Here is an 18875-nt window from a genome sequence, read left to right as displayed (position 1 = left end):
CACGCCTCTGGAGAGCGGCACAGGTCTCCCAAGAGCACCAGAGCCGGGTTGGGTGCAGGTTCCAGGCAGCTGTCGTCCTCCCAGCTGTCCGCTCCGGGCTCCTTCTGAGCATCTTACTTGCCCCTTTTCCCCACACCTCGTTTCTCCTCCTTTTCTGCCGGATGCTATTAGCTGTTTCCGTTCCAGAGGGGTTCCCTTCTCTCTTCCTGCGAGGCTGCGGACTGGAGATGACACGCACGTCCTTCGTGGTCACAGTCCCCGTTTTGGGTACACCCTGTACCTTAAAACACACAAGCGAGCACACTTTCCCGCCAAATGCAGGACCAAGTGACTCGATGTTCTCCTTCTCCCTGGGTCCCGCTAGGACTTGACCACCCATGGAACAAACCCCCCTCCCGAAAGACACGCGTACGCCCCCTATGTCCAGTCACCCCGAGTTTCAGCTGAAGATCACGTTTAGGTCGCACACGGCCCTGAAGGCCCACACGGCCCGCCCTCGGCACACGCTCGCTTCCCTTCCTGAGCACAACGTCCAGAACTAGCGACGCCGTTGGCGAGGGCTGCCGGGACCCGGGTTTCTCAGTGTGGCTCCTCGCGCTGTGGGCATCGAGCCCAGGGGAGCCGTTCGCCCCGCACCTGCGCGTCCCGCACTCCCTCCGGCCCCGCCGGCCCCACGTCCGCTCTCCACCCGCCTGGAGGCCGGGCCGGGGGGCCGTCGCGCCTGTCCTTCAGATCACCTGTCTCCGTGTCCTGGAATCGTGCTGAATGCTCGGAGCAGTGGACCCGCCTTCACCTTCCCTTTCAGTCCCTGGAGCGGAGGGCGGGGTCAGGGCCTCTTCAATGCGGGCCACGTCTCCACAAGCACCCCTTGCGGCCCCCCGCCCCCCGGCCTCCTCGCTGCAGGAGCGCAGGCTCCGGCTCGGGTCCTCTTCAGAAGGCGTTTCCGAATGCCAGCGAAGACGCAGCCCGTTCGGGGTCTCCATGCACCGCTTTCTCACGCCACTGGTCTTGCCTCCTCTCTTCCCACGTGGCTCCTAGCTTCTGCCCCCCTTTTACAGACGTGATGCTGGCGCCTGCCGAGCAGGGCACACTCTCGGGCTTGCCTCCGTGGCCCTCGGGAGGCGGCGGCTGCCCGTGCTGGGAACAGGGTCGCAGGCTCGTTGGGGTGGGGCGCTGGCCTGGGGTCAGGGGTGCAGGGGCGCCTGGCCGCGGGCTCACACGCACTAAACCGGTCCTTCAGAAGCGGGGAGCTGGCCCCTAGCCTCCGCTCGCACGCCACCACCCGGCCCTCCGTGCCCCTGCCCTGCCTGCCCGCCGTGCTGCTCTCGGCCAGCCCTCACACGTGTGGCCGGTGCCCAAGCCGGCTGGCCGTGTTCTGTGCCGTGTGCGGGGGGCGTCCGCAGGGCTGGAGGGAAGGAGGCGGCTGTTGTGGGGGTGCTCACAGTGTGAACGCCGCGGGGACGGGTACAACAGGCAGACAGGTGAGTTCAGGTGTGTTCACGCGGCAGGCCCTGCTTCAGGGGCCAAGACAGGTCAGACGCCGCCCCCTCCCCCCGCCCCCCCACCTCTGGAACCCGACCCGGGCACAGCCAGCGCCCTCCCACGAGGCCCGGACCTCCTCCTGTGCCACCAGCTCCCCCACCCCCGGGGGAGAGGCCCCGGAGGAGAAGCTGTGGGATGCTCATTCAGCACCGTTTCCTCTAACTTTCTGGTTAAAGTCTGAACGCGGGTTCCGGGCGAACGCGCACACCAACACTCAGATGATTTTCGTGTAAACGAGACCGTTTGTAAGCCGCGAAATGTCACGAATTACGAATTTCCTCGGCTTCAAGGCCAACGGCAACAAACTGGGACCGTTTCCCTTACATCACCTCGCCTGAAAGCCTTCTGGAGGGTGACCCCCACGCTGCGCGGCCGGAACCCCGAGTGCTTCGACGAGGGCGCACTCCCCAGCACCTGGGCAAACCCCTGAGGCCTGGGCAGCTCCAGCTCCTGGGGCTGCCAAATGCCCCCCTCTTTCTCATGAAGCCATTTAAGAAACCTGATTCTTCTCGCCCGGCGGGCGTGGCTCAGGGGTTGAGCGCCGACCTATGAACCAGGCTCGGCTGGATTCCCGGGTTGTGGGCTCGATCCCCAGTGGGGGCCGTGCAGGAGGCAGACAACTGGTGAATTCTCTCATCATTGCTGTTACTCTCTCTCCCTCCCTCTTCCCTTCCTCTCTGAGATCAATAAAAATATATTTTAAAAAACCTAATTCTCATCCCACCAGTCCCAATCCTTCCATTCTTCGCTCCTAAACTCTCCAATGGTTCGAACAGCCAGCCGCCCCCATTCGCCTGTTGCTTCTCGGCTTGGGTCTGCCGGCTCCCTCCTCGGGCTCCGGGCTCCGGTCCCCGTCAAAGTCTGCAGCCCACAGTCCCAATGTCCTACCCCTTGACCCTGTGTCATTCGTTTCTTCCCACCAGGGCCCCAGCAGGAATTAACTGGAAGGAACAGAAGGGACCACGGGAAGGTAGAGAGTTGCCAGGGGTACACAGGCAGACATGGACTGGGCGCAGACACAGCCAGCCAGGACCAGGAGGGGGACGGCCCCCCTCATCACCACAGCGGCCAGTGGCCTCTTGGGGAGGTGGGGGCACCCCCGGGGAACCCCGTGAACCCGGTTCGCCGAAGGGCCCCCTCTGTGAAGGTGCCGCAGCCACGTACATTTCTCCTGCTCAGGACTTGTTCCTCCCCGGGGGGAGGTGAGCGTCTCCCGATACGCGCAAAGAAGGCCGTTTCTCAGAACACCAAGCCCCAGCGTCCTCACGACACTGGCGTCGGGCGACAGGGTCCCCACCCCTGTTCGCGTGTCCTTACCTGGGGGCGGCACGCTCTGCTCAGCCTGGGCCAGGGGGCCGGGCACAGGGGGGTCAGATGGGCTGCGAGGGGATGGCTGCTCCTCCCGCTCCTGCAGGAAACAGGGGCAGAGGGCGCGGTCAGAGGGCGGCACACCCGCGAGGCCCCCCATCCCGCGGGCCTTGTCTCCTGGACCCCCCGCTTCCTCCCCGGGCTGAGCTCGTGACTCTTAAGAGGACAGTCGTTTCAGACTCGCCAGAGCAGGGGCCGCCGGCCCGCGGGAGGCGCACCCTGACGCCGGGGCGGGAGAGGGACCGCCGCGCCGGGATTTGGGACCAGGTGCCCCCTCCCCGGGGCCGCTGGAGAAGAGTTAGGGTCAACGGCCGGGTTTCAGCAACGGACGGACACGGCCTTCCACGGAGCACGAACACGCTTCCTTGTCACAACCACCGGCCCTGGGGGCCCAGGCAGCCTGCTCCCGGGGACCAGCACCGAGGGGTGGCTCACGGGCCCCCCTCCAAAAGCGTGGGGGTGAGGATGCAGCGAGGGGAGCACCGAGCCCGCAGCTCTCGGAGAAGCCTCTTCGTGGTTTATCACGAAGCCAACGGAAGATGCATCGAGATGGAAGCAAACCCAACGGGCCTTTGCACGTGGACCAGATCAGCAGGGATTGAGGGGGGCGGGGCGGGCGGGGGGACCAACGTGCTTTCGGGGATTTCGGGAACCCTTGGCATCTAGTGCTCACCGAGACCCCTGTAATGCGGACGGTTTAGAACCGGGGCTCGGGCACGTGCGGTGCCAGGCGAGTCGACTGTTCCTCCTGATCATGCGTGTGGGGCGGACAAGGGGCTGCAGGCTGCTAACCTGACGAGCTCGGGGAGGCCAGCGTGGCGGGCCCTACGCGCTCAGAGACCAAGGCCACCGCGGAGGATGGTCTGCCCGGAGCGTCCCTAGCCAGAAGCAGGCACGCTCACCCCCGGCCTGTCGCTTCCTTGACCGAGGCCGGCCTTTCCCTTGCGAAAGGGCGTGTGCGCCCCCGAGAACGTACCTGTAAAAAAATGTCAGAGTACTCTTCTTCTCCCGGCCGCGCGGGGCACAGCCTCCGGCACCAGAGCGCGAGGCCACAGAACCCCTCACTGCTCTCTCGTCTCCCGAATACCATCGCCATTGGCTGACGCTCCTCTCCTGCACGCCTGCACACCAGCGCAGAGAGGGACGTGTCCTCGGGGGCCTTCGGGTCTAGTCCCAGAGCTCGCCCCCACCCCTGCTGCTTCCTCCCGCCCCTTCGCCTGCCACCGATGGACCGCCACGTCCAGCCCCCTGCGCCTCCTACGTGGAAGCTAAAGCGAATGAAGTGAGCTGTGACGGCCCTCCTCCGGGTCCGCTAAGACCTCTGGTCTCCTGGCAAGATCGCCAGTTTGGCTCAAAGAAGCTCCCGCCATTCTCGACAGGATCTAGATGTTTCTTTTACGTCGACAATGCCCTCCACCGAGCGGGACGCTCCCTCGGCCGCCCGCCCTGCCCTGCCCAGGCCCAGGAGCCTGCCACAGCTGGACGGCTACTCCCCGTGGCACCGACGGGGGGTGGCACTGAGGCCCGGGGAGGCCCCGCCCCCACCCCCTCATGGCACCCAGCCGGCGAGGGGCAGCCCTGCAGCTGGAAGCCGGCCTCGGCGCCCCCACACCTCCCACCCAGCCGCCCCGGGAGCCGGAAGAGGCCGTTATTCTGACAAGACGCGGTGGCGGTCGCAGCAGTCCCCGGGGAGCGGATGGGTTCTGTGTCCAGAGCCTTCGCCTGCTCGAGCGCAGAAGGGAACAGTGGGAAGTCTGCTCCGCGGGAGACCACAACCTGCGGGGAGACGGGCGTGGGGCTGGCGGGGGCACGGGGGGGGGGAGGAGGAGGAGGAGGAGGAGACGCTGGCTTCCGGGGGCGCGGCCGCATGCACAGCTCCCGCGGAGCATCGGGGGCACCCCAACAGCCCTCGGTGCCAGGAGCCGCCCGCCCTCCCTGTGCCCTGCCTGCGGAGACGGCTTTCTGAACGGCTGCGGCCGTCGCTGTGAGACGGCCATCGTGTGCATGTAGACGTTAACCGTATAAAGAAAACACATTGCCGAAACCGGTTTGGCTCCGTGGATAGAGCGTCGGCCTGCGGACTGAAGGGTCCCCGGTTCGATTCCGGTCAAGGGCATGTACCTTGGTTGCGGGCACATCCCTAGTAGGGGGTGTGCAGGAGGCAGCTGATCGATGTTTCTCTCTATCCCTCTCCCTTCCTCTCTGTAAAAAATCAATTAAAAAAAAAAAGAGTGAAGGCTATTTAAAAAAAAAAGACATGAAGGGGACTTCTCGACACACGTCCTGTTGGTTGAGCCTGTTCCTTCAGAGAAAAGCAAATGCATGGTGTGTGTATGTGTGTGTGTGTGTGTGTGTGTGTGTGTGTGTGTGAACGAGCGCACGCAGTACCTGAAATATCTGTGGAGAGTACATGACATGTTTGAGTCACACGGGGGTTGCAAGGATCCTGTTTAAAAAATGGAATTGTGGCCATGGGACACACATCACCGTCTTCTCACCATGCTTTCTGAAATCCTCCACCGCTCCCACGCGCCCCCCCCCACCCCCCGTGTGTGTGCACGTGCGTGCACCTCCTTTCTTCAAGGCTCCGCGGTGGAACACAGGTCATCCAGAACGCGTCTGATGAGGGAAGAAGAGAGGGGTGGGTTTGGAGGAAGTGGGGTCTGGGAGGAGAGGGGGGATGCCACCAAGAGCCCCAGCCGAGGGGCCGCACAGGGGGGGCTGCTGCGCCAGCACAGCTGGTGGAGGGGGACGTTCCTCCCAGCCCCCCCCAAATCCAGTGGGTCTCCTCATCGGGACTCTTCCCCCTCTAGTTTCCACAATCTCACAGCCAACGCTTCTCCACCCGTCCCAGTTCCCTCTTCTCCGAATTCTACAACAACCTGTTTACGTTTCTGGAAACAAAAGAGCCGAAATACAACACGAATCAGCCTAGACCAGGGGTGGGCAAACTTTTTCACTCGAGGGCCACCATGGGTTCTTAAACTGGACCGGAGGGCCGGAACAAAAGCATGGATGGAGTGTTTGTGTGAACTGATATAAATTCAAAGTAAAGGAGCGGAGGGGAGAGCAAGAGAACCGGACAGAACAGCCGGATCCGGCCCGCGGGCCGTCGTTTGCCCACAGCTGGCCTAAACCCTACAACCGGAGGGCAGCTTAGCGTCCGCGTGTGAAAGCGTGAAATCACGTGGTGTGAACCATTTTGTGTTTGTTTTGCGTGTCTCCCCCCCCCCCCCCGCTTCCCCGCCCCCGGAACATGACAAGAGGTGAACTGACAGCCTCGCTGGCTATTTCTCAGAGCCCGCCCTGTCCGGTGGACACACTGGTCTTTGGCACATTCCAGGAGCATCGCTAACGATCCGCAGCACGACCTTGTCCTCCTTCCCGGCGGCTGGCTTCGGATCCCTGGAAGTAGCACGCCAGGCCGAAGGTCACCGGTGTGTTGTCCCAGCGTCCAGACACACACTGCGAAATCTCCCCAGCCCCGTGCCCCCCGCGGCGAGTCAACAGCCGTTTCCTAGTATCCGAGGCGGGGGCCTGGCGGTGCCTGCTCTTCCCGGGACTCGCCTCTTGCCTCACCCGGGCTGTCACAGGCGGGTCTCACGTGCCCAGGTGGAGGGTGGACACGTCTCATCTGCTGGGGTAAAACGGGGCCATGACCCCACGGGGATGGCGGGGAGGGGCTCTCTCTAATGCAGGGGTGGGCAAACTTTTTGACTCGAGGGCCACAATGGGTTCTTAAACTGGACCGGAGGGCCGGAACGAAAGCATGGATGGAGTGTTTGTGTGAACTAATAATATAAATTCAAAGTAAAGGAGCGGAGGGGAGAGCAAGAGAACCCTCCGCTCTTTTGGCTCCGCGGGCCGGATAGAACAGCCGAACGGGCCGCGGGCCGTAGTTTGCCCACGGCTGCTCTAATGGGACGCCCTGAGCAGGACCTAACTGGGGAGCACCCCAAATGCTCCCTAACGCCCCCAGGATGACCTCGCAACGTGGCAGGAAACCCAGTGGGGTCGTATTTGCAGCGAGCACCACGTTCCCACCCTGGCGTGTTTGTCTTTAGATTTCGTTTGGTTCTCAGAAGCGGTCCATGGGGTCGCGCTCCTGAACTCTCCCCTGGGGTCACCTTCTGAAGCTTGAAGCGTGGCCGCTGCCCACACCCTCCTCCATCCAGGTGACGAGGAAGCATCCATCTTGTTCCGATTTCTTGTCCGAATCCTGTATTGCGCTCGCGCCCACGCGGGCGGGCAGGACGAAAGGATGCCCGCCCCCCGTTAAGCGGCTCTCCCAGGCCTGGCCTGTTCACGGCGCCGTCTTCCCTTCTGCCTGGTCTGGCGGCCACTCGAGCGCACGGAGGACCCCTTGGGGCCCGGGTGTCTGTCTCTGCTCCCTTCCCATCAGCTCCGAGGACCTGCTCGTTGGCCAGCACCTCACGCCTCCCGAACTCGCCACCCTGCTTATCGTCCCGACGTGACTTCCTCACTCGTTCCCTCCAAGGAAACTCGGGAATCGTTTCTGCAAAGTTTGCTGGAGTTATGAGACCTTCTCGCCGAAGACCCGCTTGGAAGTGAGGGAGTCACACCTGCCCATTACTAACACGCATGCTGGTACTTGCTCCTCTGCTCACAACCGTCATGCGAACTCTGAGGGCACCCCCCAGCGAGACCGTCACCCCGAGTCCCACAGGGAAGGGGCATGCTCCAGGCGCCCCGCTCCAGGCGCCCCGCACCGGGCCGGCCTGCCGCTGTGACACACAGGCCCCTGCATGTCTCCCGCCTGCTCTCCGGTCCCCGGCCACCCCGTCCGCACCCAACGGGCACGAGACGTCCTCTCGCCAGTGACAAGCAGACCAGACCCCTTTGGGACATCGACTCAGAAGACAAGCAACACTCAAATCTAACTTAAGGCATCCGTGTCTAAACAGCACTGTCACACGTGGCGAGAAGCTACACAGATGTCCCGTGAAACCTGGATTTCAGACAACTAATAACTGGGACCGGGGGGAGGGCGGGAAGTATATCCAGAATATTGCACAGGACCGCTCCTGAAGGTATTTGGGGGTTTGTCTAAATTCTATGGGCCCCTATACTCGCCCTGATAGACTGTCCCCAATCTGGAAAACCCTAGCAGTGAGAACAAGGTCTGGCAGGGCAGCTGCCTCCTGTTCCTACGTGGAACTCGCAGGGCCAAGAGAATGTCCTTTTGAAAGCGCAGAAAGAATTCCGTTATCCCGAGAAGCCAAGAAGGGCTGTAAGAACAGGGGGAAATGGTGGCGTTCATAAACTAAAGCTCCAGCGCAGAGGCAGCGGGGAGAAGCCGAGCCGAGAGCAGAGGCCCGGGAGTCAGTCCGAATGTCCGAACGTCTGTCCGCCCTCCGGGGGCACCTTCCCTGGACACAGGGGCAGGAGCAGCAGCTGGGCACTGCGCCGGCTTGGTCTCCACTCGAGGGCCAGCGTTTAGGGGCACTTCCTGTTGGAGGCGAGGGCCAGGACGGCGAGAGGTGGGGACTGGGGGGCGTGAGGGTCCCTCTCTGAAGGAGGCAGCCCGGGGCGCATGCTCCTTTAACGCCCGAGCCCTCCACGGCCCCGCTGTCTCCCCCTGGGAAGGCGCAGCCCCGAAGCCCCGTGATGGAAGCCGTGAGGGTCGCTCCTCTCTGCAGGGCTAGGGCCCCCCCCCCCCCGCCCCCCCAACCCACGGGGGCTTTACAAATATTTTCTGAAGGCAGGGGCGGGCGTCCAACGTTCGGGGCAGAAACGGGGCCTCGCGGGCGGCCTGGGACGGTGATCTCATTCGATCTGCACTCAGCCCGGCGAGGGCGGGGGGCCTGCGGGGTGGCCTCAGCCAGAGCCCCATCCTTGGGCCTCCGTGGGGCCCCAGCAGGGGCGGGTGGGGCGGGGCTGGTTGTCCAGCTCAGCAGTTGCTCCTCCAGAGTGTTCCTCGCGGCCACACCCCGGGGCCTGCAGGAATGTCCTGGCCGCTCCGGGCGAGAGGCCTCCGCCGACCCCGCTGGCTCCTCGCAGCCCCTCCGGCCCCTCCCTGCGAGCCTCCAGCCCCAGGAATGTGCCCATCGCCCTGCGCAGCCCCACGCTAGGCCTCCAACCACGGGGCAGGTGGCTCACCCTCCGTGGCTCCACGGAACAAGAATCCTAGGTGTTGTGTGTTATTTTTCGTTTTTGTTCCTTCTCACCCGAGGACATTTTTTTTCCATTGATTTTTAGAGGGGGGAGAAGGGAGGGAGGCAGAGAGAGACACACACACCGAAGGGTTGCCTCCTCCTGCATGTACCCCACAGGGCTGAGGACTGACCTGCAACCTGGGTACGTGACCTTGACCCAGAATCAAACCCATGGCCCTTTGGTGCTCGGGCGGTGCTCTAGCCGCTGAGCCACGCTGGCCAGGGCCGAGCCTGACTCTTAAAAGATCAACCGTGAGCGACTCAAGCCGGGTCTGGACTCTGGCGGATCCTGAGGGAGCAGAGTTTGCTCCCCCAAATATGCCTTCTGGGGTGCTGATTCTTGTATGGCGGTTCCTTTTTAAGAAACAAAAGACTCAAGAAAAACTCGAAACAAAACCCTGGCCCTTCCCGCCACTGCCTACAAGAATGCGGACGGAAGCCCGCTCTGGGGCAGCCGCCTCCCAGGTACCACAGTCCCACGCGGGCCAGGTGTGAGGGACAGGGAGGGCCCAGCCAGGGCCCCCGGGGTCAAAGTCCTGGGTCCCACGGTCAAGGGTGGCCCAGCAAACATTTCTTTACCAAACATTTGCTTTTCTGCCTCCACATGAACCGCCTTCCTGCCTTTTGAAGTCCCCAGCCACCCCTGACTCTCCTGCGCTCAGGATGGCACGGAGACCTCGACTGCCCCCTTTTCTTACAAAACCCCGCGGGTGCGTATGGGACAAGTGTGGCCCTTTTCTCTGGTTTCCCTGTCTCACGCTGATGCGGTGATCAGTCCAGGCGGAAGAACTTAGAAGGGAAGCAGGTAAACTGAGGTGTTTGAAATGCAGACCCAGGCCCGGCTGGTGTGGCTCAGTGGTTAAGTGTTGAGCTATGAACCAGGAGGTCAAGGTTCAATTCCTGGTCAGGGCACATGCCGGGGTTGCGGGCTGGATCCCCAATAGGGCATGTGCAGGAGGCAGCCGAGCCATGATTCTCTCTCATCATTGATGTTTCTCTCCCCTCCCCCCTCCTCTCTCCCCTTCTCCCTTCCTCTCTGAAATCAATTAAAAGGACTTATTTTTTTAAGAAGTGGAATCTTCATGATCTGGAATGCCTTCTACCCTGCCCTCCATGCACACCATGCCTTCCTCTCAAGGCTTAGCCCCCAAACCACCTCCTCCTGGAACTTTCTCTAACAGCCCCAATGAAAATGGGCCCTTCCTCCCTCATCTTGATTTAACTCAAGGTGGGAACGAAGGAGGGCCAGCTGACCAGCGGGGGGGCCCCTCTGATCTGGGGCAGGGATGTCTCTGCTTCTGGGTGAGGCGGGGAGGGTGAGGCTGGGTGGAAGGAATGCCACGGAACGCTGTCCCCAGGACAGGCCCACCCCGCCGGAGCCACAGCGGGACAAGGGGCAGCTGTCCACTGCTCAGCGTCAGCTGGCACCCACGCTCGGTGGCAAGCAGGGCACCAAATAAATCTGCCGGCACCAATTGCCAAACCTGCTCGAGACCAAAGAAGGTCTGCTGGGCAGGGTGAGCGGTTCTTGATCCAAGAATTGGAGCCATGCAGCCTCAAGAGAGCAGCTGGGAATTCAACGAGACAGGAATGTAACCGTCAGCACAGCAACTGCCGGGTAACAAATGGGAATGTCGGGCTCAAGTCCAGGCCCTGGGGTCCCGTCCCCGTTTCCCACCTGCTGGTGTGTCCTGGGACGGCAGGCAGGTCCTGGTGCCTCTGCGCTTCCAGGGGCAGGACGGCGGCTGGGTAGGTGGGTCTGAGGATCAAAGGAAAAGGATGTCAATGAAGGGCTCGTCCGGTGATAAAAATCGCCGCGTGTTCTGTAAACAGACGGTACTAACCGCGGGGACGGGGCGTCTGTCAAAGAGGTCTCTGTCCGGGGGGTGTCGTTGGCGGTGTCCTCAGACCTGCCTGGCACACGATCTGTTCAGGGACCTAAACAAAGGCACAGAAGACCTTCACAACCTTTCACGCGCTGCTAGGGCCCACAAAGACCCAAGCCACAGAGAACAGGAACGTCTTCGACTGCGCAGACGCTCCGCCTGAACCAGGGGTGGGCAAACTTGTGGACTCGAGGGCCACCATGGGTTCTTAAACTGGACCGGAGGGCCGGAACAAAAGCATGCATGGAGTGTTTGTGTGAACTAATATAAATTCAAAGTCAAGGAGCGGAGGGGAGAGCAAGAGAACCCTCCGCTCTTTCAGCTCCGCGGGCCGGATAGAACAGCCGAACGCGGGCCGTAGTTTGCCCACGGCTGGCCTAAACCTATGTGCCAAAACCTTAGCGTGCGTAAACTTTAAATTCTACACGTACCCCAAACCACCCACCCACCCACCCACCCATGATGAGAACGTGGGGGCCGTGGGGCCATCAGGGACCCCGACCCGAGGATGCTGTTAAAACGAAGCATGAACTCTCCCAGCCTCCCCCCACAGCCCCCCAACAGCTGTCTGAGGCCGCTGAGGGGAACCCCTGGGCCACAGACTCTGGTCAGCTATGCACGAAGACGACACAGAGGTAGCTGATGGAGAAAACCAGCTCCCCAGGAGGCCGAGAGCAAGCCGCATAACCCCCCGCAACCGCTCGCCGCCGCCCCACCGCGCTGCCCCGCCATCGCCGCCGCGGCAATGCTCAGCACACGTGGGTCCCTCCCAGAACCCCAAGTCCCCTCCCGGCAGACCCAGGAACCCAAACCTACACCCTCCCAGACAAGTCACCCTGCAGGACCCCGGCGGCACCGGCAGGACGTGAAGCGGCCGGAGAACCTGGGTTCATTCTTGCTCTCGGGCTCGGCCCCACTTCCACGGGCTGGTGGCCCGTGTGACCTCAGGCCACGGCGAGGCCTAGGGGCTGCCCCCCACCCCGCCTGCTTCCCCGCGTCCCTCTGCTCCACCCTGACCCACACCCGACGGGCCCCTCCCCAGCCCCCAGAGGAAAAGTCGACTCTTTAGTGCTTAAGGTTTCCAACTACACGCAGGGCTTTAGGGTGAATGTAACTTCCTGGGAGAGTAACAGGCCGACCGAAAACTCCGATCGAGGAATCGGTGACTCATAACCAAGACCAGGGCCTGCCGCGGAGCGGGGGCAGCTGTCACTCCGGCAGACGAGGGCCTGGAGGTTCGAGGTGGGAAACACCAACCAGCCCCAACCCTCTCCCCCACCCACCCCCATTCCTTAGGGGGCTGTCTCAGGAACCCCGGAGAGAGGACAGGAGCCCACACTTCCACACTGGCGAGACTCTCCCTGGGAGACATGCTGTCACAGGCTCGCCACGCAGTCGAGGGCAGCATTTCCTGAGCCCTTCCTGCCTTCATCGAAGGCCCAAGGTCTTGCAAGGTCACGGACATGGACTGGAGGCAGCGCCCGTGGCTCCTGTCAACAGGAGAAGCTACTGTAAACTGTGTGATGGGTGGCTGTTGTCTGATGGGATTCCCGAAGTCTGGAGGACGTCAGGGGGCGGGAGAGGGGCCCCTTGAGAGGTTCCAGGCTTTCTGGAATGGCCTGTTCTCCCCACCCGGCAGCCCCTGCCCAGGTGCCCGGTGTCCCAAGTTCCCCTCCCTCCATGAGTCCGGGTCAGCGCCGTCCCCACGGCCCGGCCCCTCGGCCCCGCGCAACTACCCGGACCACACGACTGGATGGGGCGACGCCGAGGAGCCGAGGCAGCTGGTGACGCCCGTTTGCGAAGCGCGTCACCACCGGCGCCGTGACAGCACCCTTCCTTGTCCTGCCCTCCGGCCCCGGCCAGGCCCAGGGAGCGGCATGCTTAGGGCCCGTCGACAAGAGGAGGGAGGCCCGGCGTCCCATCCGCCCCGGGAGCCCGCCCCCGGGTGTAAAGGACAAGGCCTCGAGCCCAGAACACCCACGCGTGTCACAGAAGGTTCACTCCCTGCACCCAGCGGCAGGCAGCCCTCAACCCGCGGTGTGAACGGCCGCCTTTCCCTCCCGCAGCGTCCCTATGAAGAGCGGCGGCTGCGCCGTCAGAATCATCTCCACTCCTCGGCGAAACCACGGCAGGTCAGCGTGTCCTCACAGAACAGCCTCAGAGCCAGGGTGTCCCCCGTGACCCGCTCCCTCCCGCCCACCTCCCAGGTGAGAGAGAACAGGGGCAGCAGGAGCTCCCCCCCCGCCACGTTTCGGGAAGAGCATGTCGTGCGGCGGCCATGTCCCTTTGTCCGAGGATGGGTGTGCAAGCTGAGCAAGGGAAGAAGGACAGAATCACGCTGAAAAGAGGAAGAAAGAAAACAGCAAACAACACACTTTTACACACACACACACACACACACACACACACACACACACACACACGCCCCAGCCAGAGATGTTGGGAATGGTGTTCATTTCCACAGACTGATCCCAAATCTCCTGTGAGGGGTGATGTCACCCCCCAGCTACTCAGGACGCTGCCAAAACGTTGGCGGAATCCAGATGTCGGGGCTCCCAGCACAGAACCCACAGCTGCATGCAATCAGCAGAGCGTCTCCTCGGAGGGCTGAGCCCGTCCCTCCTCCTCCTCCTCCTCCTCCTCCTCCTCCTCCTCCAAGAGGAGCCCGTACAGGGAGGCCACGTTGGCCCTGGGCCACGCAGGAGACGCCTTCGAGCAATCGCTGCTCTGAAACGGCCCTTGGAAAACTTCTTCTGGAAAAAAAAAATAAAAAATGGGTTAGACAGCCCCAAGCTGTGCTGACGTGGCCACCGAGCGGCCACGGGCGTCAAGGAATGAGCGTGGCCGAGTTCCAATAAAACTTTATTTACAAAAGCGGGTGGCGGGGGGCGGGGGGGGGGGCTGGCGTGGGGCACACAGGCCGCATTCTGCCAGCGCCCGCGCGAGGAGGGCCGATTCCCGGCCCGAAGGCCCGGGGTAGGAACCTGACTCCCAGCCAACAGCAACAACGTGCGGAACCCTGGGGCGGGGCGGAATTTCTGAAACGAGCCCCCCGGGGGGGGGGGGAGGGGAGGGGGACGGGCCGATAAGACTCCGTTCTGCAGGAATGTGGGGTCCCGCGCCCCACCTGGCAGCCCGGCCTTTCGGGGGGGGGGGGGGGCCGGGTCCCGAGGACCGTTTGCTGGACGTTTTTTAACTTGTGGAAAGGAGCGGACACGTTTCCAGTTCTGAACTCGGGGGCGGGAGGGAGGGCGGGAGGGAGGGAGGGGGGAGGAGGGGGGAATTATAAAAGTAAAAGTAAATATTTGAAAGGAGTGTTTGGGAATTCGCAGGCCTCCTCGGGACCATGTGAAAACGCAGGCCCCGAGTGGGGCCGGCTGCTGAGGCGCACAGCTCACCACAGCCCCACGTTGTGTGCGGACCGCGGGGACCTGAGCTGGTGTGTTTCCCAGCGTGTGCGCTTCTCGGGAGGATACGTGAATGTGGCTTTTCTCCGCCGTGCTCGCAGGCACGCCTAATCCCTCCTCCAGACCCCGGAGGAGGCTGGCTCCCTGTGGTTGGGAATTAAGAGCGTGGGGCGCAGGGAGATAAGCAGGGTCCCGGGCGGGCGGGCGGGCGGGCCAGCTCTGGGCAGTGGGTTGGACTCTGCCCTGACATGAGCAATGGAAAAACCTCTCAGCGCGGCGCCTTTCGGATTTTAAAATTGCAGACAAGGGCTGTGGGCCTCTATTTATAACTCCCTCCCCCACCGCCATCTCTCATTTCTACTTGACTAAAACCCAAACTCCTCCTCCCCACCCCCCCCCCCGCCCCGGCTGGGCCCCTGCGCCCAGCCCTGCCCGGTCCTGCCTGGGCGCCACCCCGGCTCCGGGCACTCCCCCGGGGAGGCCTCCCTGACCCCCTGGCCTAGCTCGGCCGCTCTCTCCCCGCTGTCCTGTTTTATCTGCTTCAGAATTATGATCCCCGTCCCCAGTGATCTTATTCGCCAGTTGTCCCTGTCAACCTCCCTCACAGGACACAGGAGCCCCAGGAATGTGTCTGCTTTGCAAAGCTGCCTCCCTGGCCCCGGGCCTGTCTGGCACCTGGCTGTGCTCACTCAAAAAACCCCAGGCATGAGGGGCAGCCACCCACCCCACGGGGGCAGGCACCTCGCCTGCGGGGTGGCGCCCCGTCCTGAGGCCCCCACCCCCACCCCCACCGTGAACCCTCTCCCACCAGCAGGGAAACTGGGGGGGCCAGGGCAGGGCCAGGGCTCCCCCCCCCCCCACCCCCAGGCCCCAGAACAAAGGACCCTCCTAAGCCTCCCAGGCTAGGAAGTGGCCTGGCCCCGCCTCCCGCCCCTCCCCCCGCGCCAGCCTGGGCCCCGGCTCCAAAGCAGAAAAAAAAAAAAAAAAAAAAAAAAAAAAAAACAGGATAATTTCATGCTGCACCAATTTTGGTGCTTCTGGGCCCATGAAAAACGGCACATATCGGTGACTCACGGCAAAGCCCGGCCGCGCCAAGCCACAGCTATTAGGGCGCAGCGAGGCGCAGAGCACCACTGGAGGGGTCCGAGGGAGAAACTCTCCTCTGTGAAAACTTGGAGATAAATCTGACCGCGCGGAGCCGGGCGCGCGAGACGGGGCCCCTGTAAATCATCCCATTTTCTGAGAAACTCTGGAACTCTCGTCTAATTTTCCAGGAACGGGGCGGGAGGCTGCCAAGGCCGCTGGGGGTTTGAACAAGCGCGAGGCGGCAGCGCCTTCGGGAGCCCTGGCGGCAATGGCCGAGCCTGTCCCCCCGTGGCACAGGATCCATGAGAACGGCCACCCTGTGTCCCCAGCTGCTGGGCTCCCCAAGGGCGGCCCCGAGCCGCTGGGGCGGCCGCCGCAGCTGCCACGTCCATCAAGCGGGCGCTGGCGCTCGCCGCGTTCCTGCCATCTCCGGGTGGACAGGCAGGAAACCGAGACGCCAAGGGGAGGGGGGGGGCACAGAGAGGGCCTCTGTCCTGGGCCCGCCCTGAAGGGCTGCTCTGTGGCAGCTGCAGAGACTCTGCTGACTTTCAGGAGGGCTCCCCGGGGAAGGTGGCCCCCGTGCGCCCCAGGGCGGGGCAGCCGGGTGGGGGAAGGTGCCCTCGGGGGGCCCAGCGGCCGCACCGGAGTCGGACCCGGGGCCCGGGGGGGGCGGGTGCAGCAGGAGCTGAAAGTGGCCGATGGGGCGAGGTGGCTACGGCCTCTTTAAGCACAAGGCAGGGATCACCCAGGAGGCAGAGGGCCGAGCCTGGGCAGGGCTCACCCACTCCACAGGCCCGTGAGTCACCCACACACGTCACGGGTCTGCTAAGGTTTTCGCCCTCTTTTCTGGCATGGAACCCACTTTGGCTCCGTCTCAAGTTCAGTGATTACAATGTAATCTTCAGCCTTTTCTTCGAAGGTTTCTTTCACTTTGACACCAAATAAGTGACAAAGGCCCGCCGGGGGTGCCCGAGGACATGCTCATCCCGGGGACACTCCCAGGCCGGAGGGAAAGCAAGTCCCAGCGGCGTGAAGACCGGGGTCAAGGGCAGAGCACAGGGGGCCTCACCGGGGCTCCCGCTGGACGGGGAGTCCCAGGGAGAGGCGGCCACGTCCTCGGGGCGCCAAGGGCTGAGGAGGCGACCCTGAGGTTCCCGGGTCAAGTCCAGAGCCCCAGGCCGCCTCCCGACATGGCCGCTGCACTGACGGTGAGATCCAGCGCCATCTCCTCCCGGAGGTGCGCGGACCCAAGATCGAACCTGCCCAGCAGCCCGTGAAGAAGAGGGAGGAAGACTGAAGGGGCCCAGAGGAGCCTGGGCCCCAGAGACCCCCGGCCCCCACGTCTCGGGCGGGGCACCGAGCCCGTCTGGAGAAAGACACCCCCCTACAAGAGGCAGGCAGCACAAACCCGGGTCCGAGGCAGACAAAATGGCCCTGGCCAGGCCCCGCCCCACTGATGGAGAGGCCTGGGGGGCGGGGGGAGCCCGTTTTGCCCGGGATCACGATAAAATTCGAGGCCACACTACGACCGGACGGAGAGCACCGCCAAATGCGCTTCTCTAACGCGACTTTACCTCGACGTCGGCGCGGAAGTCAGAGTTTCCTCGTCGCGTTGGGTGGACCCATCGGGGAGAGAGGAACCCACAGGATGTCCCTCACTCCCCTCAACTGCTCCCCTCGCTCAGAGACCCTCGGAGATGAACAGGCCCACCCTCGGGAGCAGCCACGGAGCGACGGCCGTTTTCCCTCCGTCAGGACCAACCCAGGCGCCCGGGCCCCCTCACTGCCCTTCGGGATGCAGCTCCGGGGTCCCCGCCATCCAAGGCTCCTACCCGCCCGCCACCCCGAGGCGCCCAGGCCCCTCCTCGGTCTCGCTGCGGCTACGTCCACGTGTGCTCACTGGTCGCGCAGCGTCCGTGCCCGGCCCCCAAGCCCGACCTTCGCGCAGTGTCTGTGCCCGGCCCCCAAGCCCGACCTTCGCGCAGCGTCTGTGCCCGGCCCCCAAGCCCGACCTTCGCGCAGTGTCTGTGCCCGGCCCCCAAGCCCGACCTTCGCGCAGCGTCTGTGCCCGGCCCCCAAGCCCGACCTTCGCGCAGTGTCTGTGCCCGGCCCCCAAGCCCGACCTTCGCGCAGCGTCTGTGCCCGGCCCCCAAGCCCGACCTTCGCGCAGTGTCTGTGCCCGGCCCCCAAGCCCGACCTTCGGCAGGGCCCAGGAGCAGCTACCGCCCGACCCGGCCCCGGTGCCCCGGTGCGCAGGGCAGGCCTCCCCAGAGGGCCCGGCTCTGCAACGCCGCCTGGTTAAGCTCGGAGAACGCCGAACAGCTCCTATGGGCCACCCACCGGGGCTGGGGTCCCCTCCTCCGTGCTGCCTCAGGGGAGCAGCCTAGGTGTCCGGGGGGTACAGGGCACGGTCACCCCTGCGGCTGAGTTTCAGGGGAGCAAGGACAGTGAGGGGTGACCGGCCCCACCTCGCTGAGGGGACAGGGGAGGGAGGGACCTGGGCTCAGATACTCCTTCCTGTTCTTCCCTCGAGGGCGCGGGAGGGTTTATTCCCTGGGAGTGTTTTTCGTTTTTTTACTACCAAAAAAAAGAAAAAAAAAATACAATTTACAAGGTGGGTCGCTTCTCTCAATGAAAGAGAGTCCCTGGGGGGGGTGGGCGGGGAAGGAGAATGCTAGAAAAAAACACAGGGACGGCAGGAACGGCCCGAGACAAAGTGACTGTCTGCTGGGAGCGGCCGTCGGGCTCCAGGCTGCAGAACACTAAATCCGAGGGGGCGACGGGCCAGAGGCCCCAAAAATAGCCCTGGACAGAGGGCTGAGACGCCGCGGTGAGTGGTCACCCAAGGTCGCGGCCCCGCTCGGGACGCAGAGAGCAGGGGTCAGCTGCGAAGGGAGCCAGGCGTGGCCCGAGCAAGGCCAGAAGCCGGCCAGAAGGGGCTCCCGGCGTCGCAGACATCTTAGCGAAGTCGCCGGTCCCCGGTCGCCCCCCCCCCCCGGCCGGTGTGCTGGGACTTCGGCCGGTGTGCTGGGACACCTCCCCGAGGACAGGGGAGAGGCTCCCGGGGCACCGGGTGAGGGGTGCGAGTTCCCCCTACGGACGGACGCAGCGAAAGACCCAAGACAAGCCGGGCCGTGGGGGCTGCCCCACCGAATCACACGTCCAGGGCTCCAGAAGGCGGCTGTGCTGGGAGGGAGGGAGGGAGGGAGGGCCTTTCATTCCATTTTGGTTTTTATCCTCACCCCAGGATGTTTTTTCATTGATGCTAGGGGGAGAGGGAGGGCGAGGGAGGGAGAGGGAGAAAAGCATTGATGGGAGAGAGAATCGGCAATGACTGGTTGCCTCCTGCACGAGCCCTGACTGGGCCTTGAACCCGCGGCCCTTTGGGGTATGGGACGACGCTCTGATCG

The 18875-nt window shown here is 63.6% G+C and overlaps 1 protein-coding gene across 14 annotated transcripts in view; it reads right to left on the bottom strand.

The window, feature by feature from the left end:
- The window catches only part of DDC (dopa decarboxylase), a 160751-nt gene that overhangs the window by 97761 nt on the left and 44115 nt on the right, over nucleotides 1-18875 (bottom strand). For 5 of the 14 annotated variants that reach the window (XM_080663951.1, XM_080663960.1, XM_080663961.1 and 2 more), the window contains exons 2-3: nucleotides 10765-10845; nucleotides 2860-2950 (exon numbers count right to left, since the gene is read on the bottom strand). The exons of 1 other annotated variant lie outside the window; for it this stretch is intronic. In XM_080663951.1, coding sequence (XP_080520077.1) covers nucleotides 2860-2950; nucleotides 10765-10845 — 172 coding nt within the window. Of the gene's footprint in view, nucleotides 1-2859; nucleotides 2951-3886; nucleotides 4032-10764; nucleotides 10846-10930; nucleotides 11025-18875 lie in introns of those variants that run through there. 8 more of the 14 variants (XM_080663964.1, XM_080663963.1, XM_080663966.1 and 5 more) reach the window with 6 other exon arrangements.

This window comes from Plecotus auritus, assembly GCF_963455305.1.
Source record: "Plecotus auritus genome assembly, chromosome: 4".
Taxonomy (NCBI): Eukaryota; Metazoa; Chordata; class Mammalia; order Chiroptera; family Vespertilionidae; genus Plecotus; species Plecotus auritus.
Note: the sequence above shows the minus strand (reverse complement) of the source record. Positions and strands in the feature narration are given on the sequence as shown.